Genomic DNA, 19,658 nt, shown 5'->3' on the forward strand with positions numbered 1-19,658 from the left:
GAACGGCGCATGCGCTGTTTGTGTACATATCCCAGTGTGCATTGCGCCAAAGTACGCCGCAAGGACATATTGGTTTCGACGTGAACGTAAATTACGTCCAGCCCTATTCACGGATGACAACGTAAAATTTTCAAATTTCGACGCGGGAACGACGGCCATACTTAACATTGACTAGTCCAGCTATTTGATGGAATAACTTTACGCCTGAAAACGCACGTACGTTCGTGAATAGGCGTATCTAGTCATTTACATATTCTACGCCGAACTCAACGGAAGCGCCACCTAGCGGCCAGCCTAAATATTGCACCCTAAGATACGACGGTGCAGGCTGTCGTATCTTGGCTAGGTTTAAGTGTATCTCAGTTTGAGTATACACTTAAACTTAGGACGGCGCAGATTCCGAGTTAAGTCTACTGATACGCCAGCCTAACTCTCTCTGAATCCAGCTAAACATATTTTTTTTACCTTAATGTATTCTCTGTATTAAGGTAAAAACCTTTCAATAGCAGCCCCCCCCCCCCCCCCCAAGCACCTCATCTCTAAACACTTATCTGAGACCTTTCTTGATCCTGCGCTGTGCTCATCTGCAGCAGCTCTCCTTCCCTCTTCCTGGTCTCATAGGCTTTGCTGATAGCAGCGGGAGCCAATATCTATCAAATCCTGTGAGGAGAGAGCAGGGGCGGGGCCGAGCCGAACTGTATGTGTCTATAGACACACACAGCCTTGCTTTGAAGTATGCCTACACAGTTGCCCTCATAGCAGTGGCTTGCTATAGGGGAACTTGGAGAAGAGGAGAAGCAGAGTGCACCAGTAGGGGACTCCAGAAGAGGTTCGGGCTGCTCTGTGCAAAACCATTACACAGAGCAGGTAAGTATCTAAGGTTTAGAATGTTTTTTTTTTAGGGTTAGAACCGCTGATATAGACAAAAGTGAGGTCATCAGGCTGACTGTGCTTTGTGGCAAGGGGTACCTGGATTGCAAGACTGGTAGAACTCTTTTTTTGCAGGTGAAGCCTCGGCTTTTGCAAAATAAAAAAGTGTAGATAAGTACACTGAGTCTCAGATAAAGAAATAGAAGAGAGTCGGTAGATTGTGACCGGGGCGTTTATCTCCTTATCACAATCCATCTTCGCTTCCAATCAGATAATATCCGTACTTTAATCTTCCATTTTAACCTGAGATGAGCTTTTACAAAGACGACTCTTCACATTTCCCCATTTCAATAGATATAAAATATACTCTGAAGAAAGACGCGGTGAATGGATGAAATCTCCTTTTTTTTTTTGAACAATCAGACACATTTCAGTACACAACACAGGAGTCCTTGTTGTAGATACTTAGCTGTCAATGGATTGGAAAATGGAGACTGTGAAGATTCCAGTGTTCAGAGGAAGACAGTTGTACCCGCTCTGTGCCTGGAGACATTTGTCAGCACTGTGGATGGCGGCACACTGGCTTATTGGTTAGCACCATTGCAGGGTAGGGGTCCTACGACCAGTTCCCACCAGAAGCTCAACTGTAATACATTCCAGGTGCATCAGAGCCAAACATGTTCAGTGTCATCTGCCCGTTTTGACGGACCCCGCTTGCTCAACAGGCAACCCCATTGGTTAATTCGTTTTAACCTATCAGGGGTTAGCATTAATCATATGTCTTTGAAAGTTTGCTATATATTAGATGTGATGTTGTATAATTGTCAGCTATGATTAAGCACTAATTTATAGTGCGAAACGCGTCAGCTGTTTTACTCCCGTGTAGTGTGCTGTGACTTGTAGTGCATTTTTCCTTTTTTAAATAAATACAACCATCAAGGTTTTTTGGAGTGCGGCTGTCCATATTTTCTTTTTCCATTTCTTGCTCAACAGGAGATCGCTCCATTGATCAGTGGCGTCTGGTGCTCAAAATTTTTGGGGGGTGCAAACAAACTGAAAAATACTGAAAAACATCAATTGCAGCCACTGTGCCCTTTAAGGGCTGCCACTGTGCCATCAAACGCTGCCACTGTGCCCATCAAACGCTGCCACTGTGCCCATCAAATGACACTACTTTGCCCATCAATTGCAGCCACTGTGCCCTTTAAAGGCTGCCACTGTGCCATCAAACGCTGCCACTGTGCCCTTTAAAGGCTGCCACTGTGCCATCAAACAGCCACTGTGCCCATCAAACGCTGCCACTGTGCCCATCAAATGCTGCCACTGTGCCCATCAAACGCTGTCACTGTGCCATCAAATGCTGCCACTGTGCCCATCAATTTCAGCCACTGTGCCCATCAATTGCAGCCACTGTGCCCAGGAATTGCAGCCACTGTGCCCTTTAAAGGCTGCCGCTGTGCCCATCAAATGCTGCCACTGTGCTTATCAAATGCTGCCACTGTACTCATCAAACACAGCCACTGTGCCCATCAATTGCAGCCACTGTGCCCGTCATCTGGGAGGTGAGCGTGCAATTTTATCAGTGGTGGTGTGCACTTTTGAGGACGAACGATCACACTGGTGGATTAGCGTTGAAACACTGATCATAAGAAGAGCCTTTATTTATTCAATTTAATGTATGGACTATTTATCACTCATGTTATGATTCATTAGTATATGCACTTTTATCTTATTAGATATTAATAGATTTATACAACACATAGGGCTACATTTATTCACTTACATTTTTGCAACCAGTGTGGTGTATCACTTAGAATGTTTAGCAGCTGTGCATGTTTATTATTGATAATTAACACTAGTATTTAGTAGCACGATATTTATAGCAATTTTTGTTGAGGGAGAACTCTGGGAACCCTGATTTAAGGGGGAACACTGAGAACTCTGATGTACGGAGAGGACTTTGATGTAAGGGGGAACACTGTGGCCTCTGGTGTAAAGGGGAACTCTCATGTAAGGGGTGCTCTGAGAACCCTGATTTACTATCTCAGAGGCAGGAGAGAGGGGAGACAGACAGGGGTGGATGGTGAGCTCACTCACCCCTTGGCAGTCAGCACCTCTCATCCAGATGTATCTGAGGCTGCTGGACGTCACATTTCCAGCCTCCACTTTCCTTTTCTGAGGCACATCGGCAGGAATTGAATTGTTGGCAGACACAGAGGGGTCGGAGAGGGAGGAAGATGAGTAGCTCTCTCTTCTCTCCCGTCTGTGTGGGGGGATGGGGGTGGGGGGGGATTGTTAGTGCTGGCTTTGGGCAGTGTGAAAGAGAGCCTAACAGACACTCTCGGCTTACACAACTGCAGCCAGCAACCCTGCCGGGAAGCCATAGTCCGGTCTGAATAATGTGTCCGGGTTTCAGGCGGTCTGGAACCCAGACGCATGATTCCAAACCTGAACAGGCGGCAACCCTATCCCACGCCGGCAGAGGGCTTTTTTACTCAGGCTGTGGGTGCTTTCTAAAGAATACAAACTGTAGGACTTTGAACATCTTTTGTTTTGCTGCAACTGGATTGTATTTGGCAGATAACAAATGAACGTTCACTTGGGCTTGCAAACTTCACCAGCACATAGTGGCCTTTCCTTCGCTCCTCCATCCCTCCATCCTGTGCCAGGAGCCACAAAAAAAACGGTGATGTCACCTGATCTGCACTGTTCCGGGGTGGTGGTTCAGAAAATACTGGGGTAGATTCAAGTACATTTGCACATTTTTTACGGAGGCGCAGCGCACCGTTTTGCCGCTGCGCCTCCGTAAATTACCTGCGCTACGCTAGATTCACGGAGCAGTAGCTCCGTAAATTGCGTGTGCGCACCGGAAAACTGCCCGGCGTAAGCGCGCGCAATTTAAATGATCCCATAGGGGGCGTGGATCATTTAAATTAGGCGCGTTCCCGCGCCGAGCGTAGTGCGCATGCTCAGTCGGGAAACTTTCCCGACGTGCATTGCGGTAAATGACGTTGCAAGGACGTCATTTGCTTCAAAGTGAACGTGAATGGCGTCCAGCGCCATTCACGATTCACTTACGCAAACAACGTAAATTTCAAATTTCGCGACGTGGGAACGACGGGTATACTTAGCATTGGCTGCGCCTGCTAATAGCAGGGGCAGCCTTACGCAAAACCCGACGTACGTAAACGACGTAAACTGCGTACGCAGGGCGCGCGTACGGTTGTGAATCGGCGTTAGTATGCAATTTGCATACTCTACGCTGACCACAACGGGAACGCCACCTAGCGGCCTGCGTAAGAATGCAGCCTAAGATATGACGGCATAAGAGCCTTATGCCAGTCATATCTTAGGCTGCAGTCGGCGTATCGAGGTTCCTGAATCAGGAGCATTCGATACGCCGGCGCAAGTAAGCAATTGCTCTTTGAATCTACCCCACTGAAGGGATCAGATCAGCAAGGCAGCCAGGCAAATGATTTTTTTCTGAAGCAGAGGTCAGCAATGGCCGCCCTTCTTATTGTTCTTAGTGCAGGTTTCCTTTAAGGAAGAACTCTTTTTGCCAGCATGTTGGCAGGCACTTTAATGCTTTTCCTTTGCAGTTAACTCACATGTGTTGAAAATTAGAGTTTGGCTCAGAGCATGTCGTTAAATTTCCCATCATGCCTCTTTTAGAACCCCCACAAGTGCAGTTACGCATACTTTTCAGGCTCTTTGAATGTGCTTAGAATTTGCATACTTAGCGTTCCCAGAAATGTCTGATCAGCACACTCAGTCCTGACTTACAAAACAGGACCAGATGTGTCTCGGTGAAGATTTGATTTTTCCTGTACATACTCAAAAAAACTATTTTAAGAAGTGTTAGGCATACCACCCTTGGGTCGCTTTTCAGAGGGCAGGTAATCAGGACATGCTATTGCCGCCTCCTGAATGCCTGTTTTTTGTATGTTTTTTTTTTTTTTTACTTTTATTTTTTAATTGCCAAACAACAATTTTACATTACAGGACTGCAACACATAAGCAAAACGCTCAGCTTGCGGTTGCAGTGTGGTCTCATTGAACTTAGTGGGCGAGTTTGACAGGTGGCACCATGCAGCCTGAGTTAAAGTATAACCCGTTGAAAAGAACAACAGCATGGTTGCATATAAATGGACTATATACAGTGCCTTGCAAAGTATTCGGCCCCCTTGAACTTTGCGACCTTTTGCCACATTTCAGGCTTCAAACATAAAGATATAAAACTGTCATTTTTTCAGAAGAATCAACAAGTGGGACACAATCATGAAGTGGAACGAAATTTATTGGATATTTCAAACTTTTTTAACAAATAAAAAACTGAAAAATTGGGCGTGCAAAATTATTCAGCCCCTTGACTTTCAGTGCAGCAAACTCTCTCCAGAAGTTCAGTGAGGATCTCTGAATGATCCAATGTTGACCTAAATGACCAATGATGATAAATAGAATCCACCTGTGTGTAATCAAGTCTCTGTATAAATGCACCTGCACTGTGATAGTCTCAGAGGTCTGTTTAAAGCGCAGAGAGCATCATGAAGAACAAGGAACACACCAGGCAGGTCCGAGATACTGTTGTGGAGAAGTTTAAAGCCGGATTTGGATACAAAAAGATTTTCCAAGCTTTAAACATCCCAAGGAGCACTGTGCAAGCGATAATATTGAAATGGAAGGAGTATCAGACCACTGCAAATCTACGAAGACCTGGCCATCCCTCTAAACGTTCAGCTCATACAAGGAGAAGACTGATCAGAGATGCAGCCAAGAAGCCCATGATCACTCTGGATGAACTGCAGAGATCTACAGCTGAGGTGGGAGACTCTGTCCATAGGACTACAATCAGTCCCTGTATACTGCACAAATCTGGCCTTTATGGAAGAGTGGTAAGAAGAAAGCCATTTCTTAAAGATATCCATAAAAGGTGTCATTTAAAGTTTGCCACAAGCCACCTGGGAGACACACCAAACATGTGGAAGAAGGTGCTCTGGTCAGATGAAACCAAAATCCAACTTTTTGGCAACAATGCAAAACATTATGTTTGGCGTAAAAGCAACACAGCTCATCACCCTGAACACACCATCCCCACTGTGAAACATGGTGGTGGCAGCATCATGGTTTGGGCCTGCTCTTCTTCAGCAGGGACAGGGAAGATGGGTAAAATTGATGGGAAGATGGATGGAGCCAAATACAGGACCATTCTGGAAGAAAACCTGATGGAGTCTGCAAAAGACCTGAGACTGGGACGGAGATTTGTCTTCCAACAAGACAATGATCCAAAACATAAAGCAACATCTACAATGGAATGGTTCACAAATAAACATATCCAGGTGTTAGAATGGCCAAGTCAAAGTCCAGACCTGAATCCAATCGAGAATCTGTGGAAAGAACTGAAAACTGCTGTTCACAAACGCTCTCCATCCAACCTCACTGAGCTCGAGCTGTTTTGCAAGGAGGAATGGGCAAAAATGTCAGTCTCTCGATGTGCAAAACTGATAGAGACATACCCCAAGCGACTTACAGCTGTAATCGCAGCAAAAGGTGGCGCTACAAAGTATTAACTTAAGGGGGCTGAATAATTTTGCACGCCCCATTTTTTCAGTTTTTTATTTGTTAAAAAAGTTTGAAATATCCAATAAATTTCGTTCCACTTCATGATTGTGTCCCACTTGTTGTTGATTCTTCAAAAAAAATTACAGTTTTATATCTTTATGTTTGAAACCTGAAATGTGGCAAAAGGTCGCAAAGTTCAAGGGGGCCGAATACTTTCGCAAGGCACTGTATTGTATGCATTATACCTATCTACGCAGCAGGTGGCGCTGTAGTATTATACAGTAGTGTATAGTTCATGTATTCTATGATATAAAGGATGTATTGTCTATCTATGGTCAGTGTACTTGTTTGTGTTCTCTTCCTGTTCCATGATAAAGATATCCTCCATAAGAAGTAAAGCCATTTGCTGTATCCAAGAAGCTTCCAGCGCATTAATTGCATACCTCCCAACTGTCCCTGATTTTGAGGGACTGTCTCTGATTTGGAACAAAATCCCTCTGTCTCTCTTTCCTCCTTATTTGTCCCTCATTTTGGTCTGATTTATATAGTTGTATATAAAATACACTTTTTATATATCAAAAAGTGTTTTCCAGCGCTAAACCTTTCACCTGATTTCTAAATTGCTGCATTTGTAAATTCCAAAAGCCAATATAAAGGAATAGAAGTGGTAAAAAAAAGCACTTGTAGGTTTACCAATCTTATTTTTTCGTACAATTCTCCTTTAACCTCTTGCCGACCAGCCGCCACAGTTTTACGGCGGCAGGTCGGCTCGGCTACACGAAATCACATAATATAACGTGATTTCACATTTCAGCCACTAGGGGCGCGCCCCCCCCTGCTCGCCCCTGGTGCCGATGCGCGTGCCCGGCAGGCGCGATCACCACCGGGCACCCACGATCGCTCGTTACAGAGCGAGAACCGGGAGCTGTGTGTGTAAACACACAGCTACCGGTCTTTTCAGGGGTAGAAATGACTGATCGCATGTTCCTACAATGTATGAACAGCGATCTGTCATTTCCCCTAGTCAGTCCCACCCCCCTTCAGTTAGAACACACCTAGGGAACATAATTAACCCCTTCCTCGCCCCCTAATGTTAACCCCTTCCCTGCCAGTGAAATTTTTACAGTAATCAATGCATTTTTATAGCACTGATCGCTATAAAAATGCCAATGGTCCCAAAAATGTATCGAAAGTGTCCGAAGTGTCCGCCGTAAGGTCGCACCGAAAAAAAAAATATTAATAAAAATGCCATAAAACTACCCCCTATTTTGTAGATACTATAACTTTTGCGCAAACCAATCAATAAACGTTTATTGCGATTTTTTTTTAACAAAAAATATGTAGAAGAATACGTATCGGCCTAAACTGAGGAAAAAAAATGTTTTTTTATATATTTTTGGGGGATATTTATTATGGCAAAAAGTAAAAAATATTCATTTTTTTCAAAATTGTCGCTCTATTTTTGTTTATAGCGCAAAAAATAAAAACCGCAGAGGTGATCAAATACCACCAAAAGAAAGCTCTATTTATGGGGCAAAAAAGGACGCCAATTTTGTTTGGGAGCCACGTTGCACGACCGCGCAATTGTCAGTAAAGCGACGCAGTGCCGAATCGCAAAAAGTGGCCTGGTCATTGACCAGCAAAATGGTCCGGGGCTGAAGTGGTTAAGGGGGTGTGACAAGGGGTGTGTCCTATGCCTGCATACTTTTGCTGATCCAAATAGAGCCATTGGAATACATGGAAAACACTCTGCATGCATTTTTAGTGTAGAAAAAATGCGCACGGAACTGTACGGAACTGCGTCTGGTGTGAACTGGCCCTTACGCTATCCAAAATGAAAAAAAAAGGTTTTGCCTTTAGTTCTACTTTAAAAATGCCATGACCATGAAGCAAAGCATTGCTGCCATAGCCCTTGTCAGGCTGTATTGTTACAGTTCAGGTGTGCAGCCAGGGGGCAGTAAAACCCCAGCAGTCACCCGTGTGAAAGAGCCCTTTAAAGGCAGCTATAGAGGAATAATAAAACAGGTATTAGGCCCAATTGTTGTTGTGCAGTTATAGACTCCAAGCAAGGGCTGTATATACAGGAGCTATATTTCTTTCCAAATATTTTTTTCTCTGTCTAATAAAGCCGAACCTTTTATTAGCACAAAAACTTTCATCTAAATATATTCCTCAATAGACACAAAATAAAAAAATCTACTTTGTCTTTGCAAACCTAGTTACTGTATTGACTTGTAAAATTAGCATTGACATCATTACAGTACTGAGCATAGCCTGTACAGAGAGCAGTGGGAGGGAACTGGAAGGCCCCACCCAAAGTACCTGCAGAAAACGACAAGATGCCATTGTGAGATCCTCGGGGGTGGAGACTGATGTGAGTGATTAAATGCTCTCTTTAAACTGAAAGAAAACTTTAACTATAACTGTTCCTAAAAATATTCCTTCCCCCTTCCTGCTACCTATCCTGCCCAACCTGTATAGAAATACGTGAGTACATACCTAGTTTCAATCCTCTTTGGTCTGGTCACATGATCCTGCAACGCTACGTAAGAGAGTGCTTGGCAGTGGCTGTAAATTCCCGGATTTGTGACATCACTCATAGGCTGTCATGGTCCAGCCATTGTCAGTGCTCCTTTCTCTCCCCTGAAGCAGCTGCTTGCCAACATAGGGGAGACAGCGCTGCAGGACCATGTGACTGGAACGGAGTGGATTAAAAATAGGTAGGTACACCTTAGGCAAAAAAGGTAGAAGAAGAGGACGGAACATTTCTAGGATTAGCTAAAGTTAGGTTTTTCTTCCACATTAAGCTCTTACATGTTAGCATATAAATGTCTCATATAGGGTGATATTACTTTTCATTGGCCAGTGTAATAATTGGAGTGTGAATGAATGGGCAAAGTTATTGACTTTGATTTTTAAAATCACTTTTGTACAACATATATTTTTTTTGTTTTAGGTTTTAGCAGTATGTTTGTTGTCAGAAGGACAGCAACTCTATCTACACTGGTGTCACAAGGTAAGACTCAGCTAATAAGTTATGTCAGTTACATATGTAAAATATAATGGCCCGGATTCACAAAGCACTTGCGCCGACGTATCTCCAGATACGCCGCGTAAGTGCAAATATGCGCCGTCGTATCTGTGCGCCGGACCCACAAACTAAGATACGCCTAAAAACAGGCTTCATCCCAACGACGTAACTTGCCTACGCCGGCGTAGGGTGAGCACACAAAGGAGGTGTAACTCAGCAGCATCCATGCAAAGGGCTGCACCAGGGAACCCAAGCCGGCTTAATTTACGTAATTTACATTGGACGTGTGTGACTGGGCGTAGATTACGTTCAGGGCGTGCGCAGTGATCCGCCGTATCTTAGGCAGTTGTTCCGACGTAGTTGTGAGCATGCTCATGGGGATGCGTCTATGTCCCGGGGCATGCGCAGTTCGTTATACGTATCTGTCTGGTGCTCGGCCCATCATTTGCATGGGGTCACGGCTCATTTGCATGGCTCACGCCCACTTCCACCTACGCCGGCTTACGCCTTAGAAACCCAGCGCAGTTTTGGGAGCACTGGCTTTGGGAATTCCGTGCTTGCCTCTCTGCGCTGCGTCGGCGTAGCGTATATTATTTGCGCTACGGCAGCGTAATGTGCGCCCGCTCTCTGTGAATCCGGACTATAGATGTTAAAAAATGCCAACCATGTTTAATCTTTATTTTGGATGCTTATACCCTTAACACTTTATTACTGGGGATTCTTTATTACTTATAATATAGCAAAACTAACACACATGGAATTATCATCATCAGAGTGTCCCCTCACGTCACTTGTCCTCTTCCAAGTGTCCCCTTACATTAACTGTCCCCATCAGAGTTCCACTTTTGCATCAGGTGTGCCAATCCGAGTTTCCCCTTACATCAACTTTCCCCTTGAGGTGCCCTCTTACATTAGGTGTCCCCTCATGTCAATTGTCCTCATCAGTCTGTCCCCTCATGTCAATTGTCCTCATCAGACTGTCCCCTTACATCTACTGTCCCCATCAGAGTCCCACTCTTACATCAAGTGTCCCAATCCGAGTGTCACCTTGCATCCACTTTGCCCTCAAAGGTGCCCCCTTACATCAGGTGTCCCCTCATGTCAATTGTCCCCATCAGTCTGTCCCCTCACGTCAATTGTCCTCATCAGTCTGTCCCCTCACGTTAATTGTCCTCATCAGACTGTCCCCTTACATCAACGTTCCCCTTGAGGTGACCCCTTATATGGGGTGTCCCCATAAGAGTGCCCCCTTACATCAGGTGTCCCTATCGGAGTGTCCACTCACATCAATTACCCTCATCAGAATGTCCCCTCACATCAACTTTACTCATCAGAGTGTCCCCTTACATCAACTGTCCCAATCAGAGTTCCACCTTACATTAGGTGTTCCCATCCGAGTGTCCTTTTACATCAACTCTTGAAGTGCCTGTTTATATTGGGTGTCCCTTTCAGATTGCCCCTTACATCAGGTTTCCCCATCAGAGTGCCCCCTTACTTTAGGTGTCCCTATCAGAGTTCCCTCTTACATCAAGTGTCCTCATCAGTGTCCCTTTATATAAACTGTCCCCTCGAGGTCCCCCTAATATATTGGATGTCCCCGTCAGAGTGCTCTCTTGCATCAGGTGTCCCCATCAGAGGGTCCCCTTACATCAGGTGTCCCCATCAGAGTGCCACCTTAAATCAGGTGCCCCCATCAGAGTGTCCCCTCACGTCAATTGTCCCCTTATATTAACTATGTGACAGACTCACTCGAGACAGGCGCTTTAGGAGGGGACTGCAGGCTAGCCTTTTGCCTACTGACTATTGGCCCTAACTTTTAAGGGGACACTACTCTTTGTGAGGTATATACCTGGGGGACCCTTGGAGTAATGTTACTTTGGATTCAAGTCCATGTCTCCCCAAGACACACTGGGCCGGATTCAGAAAGGAGATACGACGGCGTATCTCCTGATACGCCGTCGTATCTCTGAGTGCCGGCCGTCGTATCTATGCGCCTGATTCAGAGAATCAGTTACGTATAGATATCCCTAAGATCCGACTGGTGTAAGTGTCTTACACCATCGTATCTTAGGCTGCATTATCACGCTGGCCGCTAGGTGGCGCTTCCGTATAGTTACGCGAGGAATATGCTAAATAGGTATTTACGCTGATTCAGAAATGTACGTCCCGCCGGCGCATTTCCGTTAGGCTTTTTCCAGCGTATAGTTACCCCTGCTATATAAGGCGTAGCTAATGTTAAGTATGGACGTCGTTCCCGCGCCGAGTTTTGAAAATTTTACGTCGTTTGCGTAAGTTGTTCGCGAATAGGGCTTTGCGTAAGTTACGTTCATGTCGATACCAATGAGGCTTTGCGGCGTAATTTCGAGCGTGCGCACTGGGATTTTTTCACGAACGGCGCCGTTCACAAAAAGCGTCAAATACGCGGGGTCAAGTCAAATTTAAATAAAACACGCCCCCAACATCCCCATTTGAATTAGGCCGGCTTACGCCGCCACACATACGTTACGCCGCCGTAACTAAGGGCGCAAGTTCTTTCTGCATACGGAACTTGCGCCCAAAGTTACGGCGGCGTAACGTATCGGAGATACGTTAAGCCGGCAGATAGATAGAGGAATCTATCTGAATCCGGCCCACAGACTCTGGGACTCTAGGCCCAGGATCCATGTTAAGGGCCTAGATGCTACATTTCCAGCACACTGTGGGACTCATAGTAAATGTTGATGTCATCAGCAAGCCACTTGTGAGGATCCGCACATGTGTGTCCGCTTGCTCAGCAGGGATTGCTCCGTTTATCTCCGCTGAACACTGTGCAGGGACCGCCCTGTCAGATCTCCGCTCTCCCCTATGGGGGGATCGGATGAACACGGAGCGTCTGTCCGTGTTCACCCGATCCACTCTGCAGAAGGATGGAAAAATAGGATTTTCCTCCGTCTGCAGAATCAGAGCATTGCGGACACCGATGAGATCGGGTGTCAGCGGATGTTCATCCACTGACACCCGCTATCTCAGGGATTAATGTATGTCCCTTTTTCATCTGTAAAAGGATAGATGAAAAAGCGGACATACGGTCCACATGTGTGAAAGGGGCCTAAGGGTCTTTCAACAATTGTCTGTCTGTATGTCAAGCCATTGTGGGTTGTGTTTATATAGTCTGGGTGGGCACTGAGTCACCTAGGTGGCTAATTGTGTAATTAAGGTAATGTTTATAGTATATGTCGGTTGTTGTAATTATATTGCTCTGTGCAGTTTGTATTGTTAGGGTAATATGATCAGGAGGGGGATGTCCTCCTATGGGGTATATATTCTGTGTAAGTTTGTTCAATAAAAAAGTTCCAGTTTTGAAGCCAAAACGAGTCCTGCCTAGTTCTTGGTTGCAATAGGTGGTTATACTATCTGATATCTATGTTCAGACTGGAGGAAGTCTTGTACTGACAGAAGCACTCAAGCAGAGTGCGGGACGAATCCATCACAAACTGTCCCCATCAGAGTTTCACTCTTGCATCAGGTGTCCCAATCCGAGTGTCCCCTTACATCAGGTGTTCCCATCACTGTCCCCTTACGTCAATTGTCTTCATCAGACTGTCCGCTTATATCAACTTTCCCCTCAAGGTGACCCCTTACACTGGGTGTCCATGTCAGAGTGCCCCCTACCATCAGGTGTCCCCATCAGAATGTCCCCTCATATCGATTGTCCTCATCAGATTGTCCTCTTACATCAAATGTCCCCATCAGAATCCACTCTTACATCAGGTGTCCCTTTCCAATTGTCCCCTTACATCAACTTTCCCGTTGAGATGCCCCCTCATATTGTGTGTCCCCGTCAGAGTGACCCTTACATCAGGTGTCCCCATCAGAGTGTCCCCTCACGTCAATTGTCCTCATCAGAGTGTTCCCTTATATTAACTGTCCACATCAGAGTTACACTCTTACCACCGGTGTCCCAATCCAAATGTCCCCTTACATCAACTTTCCCATTCGAGTTGCCTCCTTATACTGTGTGTCCCCATCAGAGTGCCCCCTTACATCAAGTGTCCCCAACAGAGTGTCCCCTCATGTCCATTGTCCTCATCAGAGTGTCCACACATCCACTCTTGCATCAGGTGTCCCAGTTCAAGTGTCCCCTTACATAAATTTTCCCATTGAGGTGCCCCTTTCATCAAGTGTCCCCTCATGTCAATTGTCATCAAAGTGCCCCTGACATCATCTATTATACTCAAATGTCTTGTTTTAGGTGCTGTGCCATGTTAGCTATAAATCATGTATTGTATAACTGTTGCCGCTGTATAGCTCACCTTGTACTTCTTAGTTTATCTTCATGTCATTTCATTGCTTTGTTATCCTATTGATCGCTCTTATCTCTGGCAGGCTGGGTCGCTGGTTGTTCTTGTGTTTTTTATTGCCGCTCTTGCTGCCCTTTCTAATTTATGGGGTGAAGAATGGTCCGCTGTTCGCCTTTCCTTCCAGGTACAAACGATGGCATTCAACTGTATTTCACTAAGGCTTCTTGCACATTAGCCGTACTGCTTACCGCCCTCTAAAAAGATATCTGTAGTGAATTACTTTTCAAAGGGCAGTGTAGCAGTGGCTGACAGGCATGTTTTTTACTTTACTATTGTAATTGCCAAATGGCAGTTTTACATTGCTGGACCGTGCCGCAACTGTGAGCCAAGCGTTTGGCCCATGGTTGCAGCTTGGTCCCATTGAACTCAATGGGTGTCTGACAGGTGGTGCTGCCTATCAAACTCTGTGCTCCAGGTTTAAAATGCCATGGCCGCAAAGACAGAGTGATCTTGTTGTTGGAGTATCTAAGACTTATAGGAAGCCCAGGTACTGACTCACCCCACCAAATTCCACCCCTCATTAAAATATCGGTTTTAGGTGAACTAACTATTTAGAGGCCCAATCCCTCCCCAACTGACATTTCCCCATAGCAGCTAGTCAGAAATCCTATTTTGCCCATCTAAAAACTGAAACCTGAAGTCCAGTTGGCTTCTAATGCATATCATTTCTTTTGTATGCTCTTTTTTTTTTATTACCCCTGTGTTTCCTTATTTGTAGGTGACGGCTCCGTACCTGCACATTGGTTCCCTGGCATGCATGACCCTACTGTCCTGGCCAGTGGCCCTATATTTTGTCCGGATGAATAAAATAAGTAAGACTGCCATTATTACGAATACTTATTTAAAGTTCAACTCTAGTTTCTTTTTTTAAATGAGCCCGAGCCAGTGTTTGCTAAAAAATAAAAGTCACCTCATCTCCAGTACAATCCTGCAGTAATTATTTTCTGCCACCAGGTGTCTTTAGTCCCTCCGGTTGAATGACACTAGTGTCATTTAACAATGAAGACTGAGGGTATCCTATGAGGGCAGGGCTTCATGGATCCGCCCCTGAGGAAGCATGATCACAGCATCCTGCACAGTTTCTCAACCAGAGTTCAGTGGAACTTGCAACAGTGCTGTAGAGAGCAGTCTACAGCTGGAGCACTTGAGAGAAAACAGGCCCTTAGATGCTAAAAAGGTATCACATTTTCTGTTCATTGGTTATCACTCATATAACACATTAGATTCCACAAATGTTGACCCATTACCATTTCATTGAGCCCAGAGATCCCATTTAAATACAAAATATTAAAATATTCATCTCTGCGTGGAGCATGGCTAAGTAGCATCTGTATCATGAAAGATACAATACTAGACTGTCCTGAAACCTTCAGGCTGGTTCGGTATTTTGATATTCTCTGTGGAATGGTAACAATATTCAAATATTCGGTAGTTTTCTTGTGCTCGAGACTCACAACCGGTGACATTTAGTGTGAAAAATGCTGTATGAGAACTGCTAAAAATACTTTTTCTGATCTTAGGCAAATACTGCACGTATGTGCTAAGCCTTGAAGCAATCTTATAAAAGGCACTTGTCCTCAGAGATCATATGCGGATAATGTACACACATTATTATTTTTTTATGTTGTTTACGTCAGAACTGATTCATACATTTTTTTACGGGTGATGTGCAAGTAATGAATCAGCATTTGTTTTTTAATTAATTGTTTTCAGCACAATGATAGCTGATTGGTTGCTCTGAGTTTCTGCACTCTGCCGGCATTATCCTTGACTGAGAGCGGCCTTATTAAAGCCCAGTTCTGTGCTCCCCCACTCCATTGGCCCTACTTTTCCCTTGATACATTGTGAGCTTTGGGCATTATCCTCGGGGGTGGGGCCATGACACCCTGTACTCATATTCTTTCCTCAGTCTTTCTGGAACACTGAGGACATCTTGCGGCAAATAAGAGCTATTGCAGGGATACACTCCAGATTGAGGGTAAGTATTACACTGCAATTTTTTTTTAAACCAGGGGTGCTTAGCCCCAGGCTTTAAATACATCTTTGATTAATATTGTATTTTTTATCATGATGTTCTTCAAAGATGTATTTTGAAGAACAATTCCACACATATGGGGTTGATTTACTAAAACTGGAGATGCAAAATCTGGTGCAGCTCTGCAAAGAAACCAATCTGCTTCCAGGTTTTATTGTAAGGCTGGATTCACACCTATGCATTTTTAGTGCTTTTTGCATTTTGCAGATTTGCACTAAATAACGTGTTCCATAGGAAACCAGGGTAAATGGATGGTGGTGAAAATCTGCAAAATGCAAAAAGCACTAAAAATGCATAAGTGTGAATCCAGCCTAAGGCCTCATGCACACTGGACGTTTTTGGACATTTCTACACAGCTGTTTTTGGCAGTAGACGTTTTTTTCTACAATCAATAAACTCTCCATCATGTTATCCTATGTATATATGAATTGGTTCTGAGGTCCCCAAACCAAAGAACCAAAGAAGGGGGGGGTTTTGGGCCATTGTTGGACTATTGCGGTACTGGTAACATAATTATAAGATGTACAAACACAAGTAAATTATATAGAAAAAACATTTTTATTAAATACAGTATCGGTGAAGACACAAAGGGGGGTACAAAATTAAAAGCGTTAACGACCAGCGCAACACCAGTATAGTAATCCCCAGGGGGGGAGAAGAATAGTGGGTTGGAAGTCATGACGAATATCTTAGATATCTAAGATATTCGTCATGACTTCCAACCCACCGCAATAGTCCAACAATGGCCCAAAAACCCCCCCTTCTTTGGTTCTTTGGTTTGGGGACCTCAGAACCAATTCATATATATCTATATTCTGGATGATGGTACGCCCCCTTTAATTGTTTCTTTTTATTTTTACCTTCAGAGGTCACATTTCAAATGTTATCCTATGTGTCCATGCACACATAGGCTGTTATTATCACTTTTGGGCAGTGGTATTTTTGAGCAGTAAAAAAAACCAAAACTAGTGGGTTCTGAGAGACGTTTTTCTGCTGTAAAAATGCTCTAACGCTGATAAACGCTGATGAACGTCGATAAACGCTGATAAACGCTCAAAAACGTCACTCACCAAAGTTTTTTAACGTTTTTGATTCATTGAAAAAAATATATATTTTCTTCAACAAAAAAAACGCTAAAAAATGCTAACGTGGAAAAATGCTAAAAAAGTAAAAAAACCGCAAATAAACGCTATTGAAAATACGTTGAAAAAGGCGGTATTAACCCTTTATCGGCCGCTAGCGGGGGTTAATACCGCACCGCTAGCGGCTGAATCCCGCGGCAAATCCGGTGGTATAGCGCCGCTATTTTTAGCGCCACTATACCGCCACCGCGGCTCCCGCCCCAGTGTGAAAGGGGCCTAAATCTCCCCCATATAGTCAGTGGCCATCTACTACTATACTAGTATGGATGCTAATAGTCAGCATAAATCCAGCCAAATTTATATTTTTGTTGGATAGAGTGGAGAAAAGTTAACATTACTTTTGGGGATTTAGCTCTATCTATAACCCCATTAGAGATTTTCTTTTACTTCTTGCCCATGCCTCAATTAAAGAGAATTTCAATATTTATATAACACTCATATAGCAATCATATGGAGTGCTTGAGTGAAAAGATGGTTGGTGCCATCCAAAATGTACCAAGTAATACTCACTAGTACACCTTGTTACTTATTTATTTATACTATATTATAAACTATTTACGCTCTATATTACTTACGTTTATTTGGGCTAGATCGGTAGCTGGACCTAGGCATGATATACTGGTGGGGAAAAGAGACGCTGGTGGAATTATATTACACCGGGACACAGAATTTTAGTTGGCTGTTCTCAACGAACCATCCTCTTCTTTCACAACTAACACTCCTGCTCTCTTCGTTTTTATACAACTGGGACAAGGCTATTACTATTTATAATACTGTATGTAACAGGATGACCCGTGACACTTTTGAGGGATGGGGGATACTCCTGTGCCAGCGGCCCTAAGAACTCTTGGGTCTAAGTTCACCCTGTGCCCCTTTTGGGCATAGGGTGGCTAATCATAATTCATGTATTACATGAGATGGGACCTTAATAATAGTTCATATTGCAGGATCTTGAAAGATTGCAAGTTGTTGGTTAATTGTGACCCAACCAGTCAATAGTGACTCATCTCTCTGTGAAGACTGTTAAATAAGGCTGGCTCTTGAAAGGCCTTTAATTGTGTGATAACACTGTCTAAAGCCTATTGATGCTCAGAGGTGTGAATAGGTGTCTAGCTGTGTGCGGAGACGGAACGTCTGCCTAGGGAACTCAGTGTGTGATGGTGTTTTGTTTGTTATGCTGTTAATGAAGGAATGTGCAGTGATTAGATCATGATAATTATAGGCCGGCGCCGACACGTCTAGAATGGTTAGTAATTAGCCTTGGTGTGTGATTAGGGGGGTGGAGATCTCATTGTCCCTTTGAATACTGTCATATGATTGTAACTGCATAAAAAGCTGAGAAGAAACCATTAAAGTATCATTACATTTGAAACCAGAAGCACAGAGCTGTGTGTCTCGTGTCTGGGGGGAATTCTTATGGGTCGTGTTCGTTTGCCTGATTGTGGAGTGTCGATAAGCTGTCTTGGATGGGATGGAAGGTCGTAAACGGTGGTGACCATTACACTGTATATCTTTGCGCACCCCCTATTTTGGGTAATCCAGGGTTTTCACCTCGAAGATCTACTAAGGTCTTTCTTTGTTGGCAACCACCACACCCGTCTTCTATTCAAAATGCACTCACCCCGAAGGGTCTGAAACCCTGAGTTAGCTTAGCTCTATTCCTTGCATTAGACAAGGAGATTGGCTTTAATATTTCCAATGACATCATCTTTATGATGGATTGGGCAAGGAGTGCTTTTGTAGGGATCTGACTAAGATTGAGGAGCTGTGTCTTTCTGATTAAAAATGTACACATGCCCTCTCTAAAATTTATGGAATTCTTTTATCTCACGCATTCCCCCATCGCCCATTCTATATCCGAAACAGGGACCGAGAACTAGGCCATGAATTAGCTCCTGAGGAATGGGATAAAGCCTTCTTTCTTCATATCTAGATGGTATCGCTGTCTGGCCCTATTAAATAAAATCAACCCGGCCTTACCAGACCAATGCTGGAGATGTGGTGGGCCTAGTGATACACATGTACACATGTGGTGGTCTTGCTTGGCAATAAAACCATACTGGTCTGCCATATTCTGCCTAAGGCCCCGTACACACGTCCGAGGAACTCGACGTGCCAAACACATCGAGTTCCTTGTCGAGTTCAGTGTGGAAGCCGCCGAGGATCTCGGCGGGCCGACTTTCCTCATTGAACAACGAGGAAATAGAGAACATGTTCTCTTTTCGGCCCGACGAGTTCCTCGTCGGCTTCCTCGCTGAAAAGTGTACACACGAACGAGTTTCTCGGCAGAATCCAGCTTCGATCGAGTTTCTGGCTGAATTCTGCCGAGAAACTCGGTCGTGTGTACGGGGCCTCAGCCAGCTGATCACGGGCAAGATCTGGCCAGAGGCCCGGGAGGTTGCCCTTCTATCTCTGATCCCGGGTTCAATCACATCCAGTAAAAAGGAAATATTTTTTATTGATGGCAGGTAGAGCATTGATACTCAGATATTGGAAATCGGCAGTAATTCCAACAATACGGGAATGGGTTGCAGAAGTGAACTATATCATGTGCATGGAAGAGCTTGTAGCTTCAGTCAACGAAAATGATTCTCAGTTTAGGGAGGTCTGGACCCCATGGGTGCAGTCTCTTGAATCCCCATTATTTTTGCCTTTTATGAGTTAGTTGACAATGGCACCCC

The 19,658-nt window shown here is 44.4% G+C and overlaps 1 protein-coding gene across 3 annotated transcripts in view; it reads left to right on the forward strand.

Moving 5' to 3' along the window:
* The window catches only part of GDPD4 (glycerophosphodiester phosphodiesterase domain containing 4), a 151,091-nt gene that overhangs the window by 61,923 nt on the left and 69,510 nt on the right, over positions 1–19,658 (forward strand). For all 3 annotated transcript variants that reach the window (XM_040339983.1, XM_040339982.1, XM_040339984.1), the window contains exons 5-7: positions 9,386–9,445; positions 13,826–13,924; positions 14,519–14,612. In XM_040339983.1, the coding sequence (XP_040195917.1) occupies positions 9,386–9,445; positions 13,826–13,924; positions 14,519–14,612 (253 nt within the window). The remainder of the gene's footprint in view (positions 1–9,385; positions 9,446–13,825; positions 13,925–14,518; positions 14,613–19,658) is intronic.

This window comes from Rana temporaria, chromosome 2 (genome assembly GCF_905171775.1).
Source record: "Rana temporaria chromosome 2, aRanTem1.1, whole genome shotgun sequence".
In the NCBI taxonomy this organism is placed as follows: domain Eukaryota; kingdom Metazoa; phylum Chordata; class Amphibia; order Anura; family Ranidae; genus Rana; species Rana temporaria.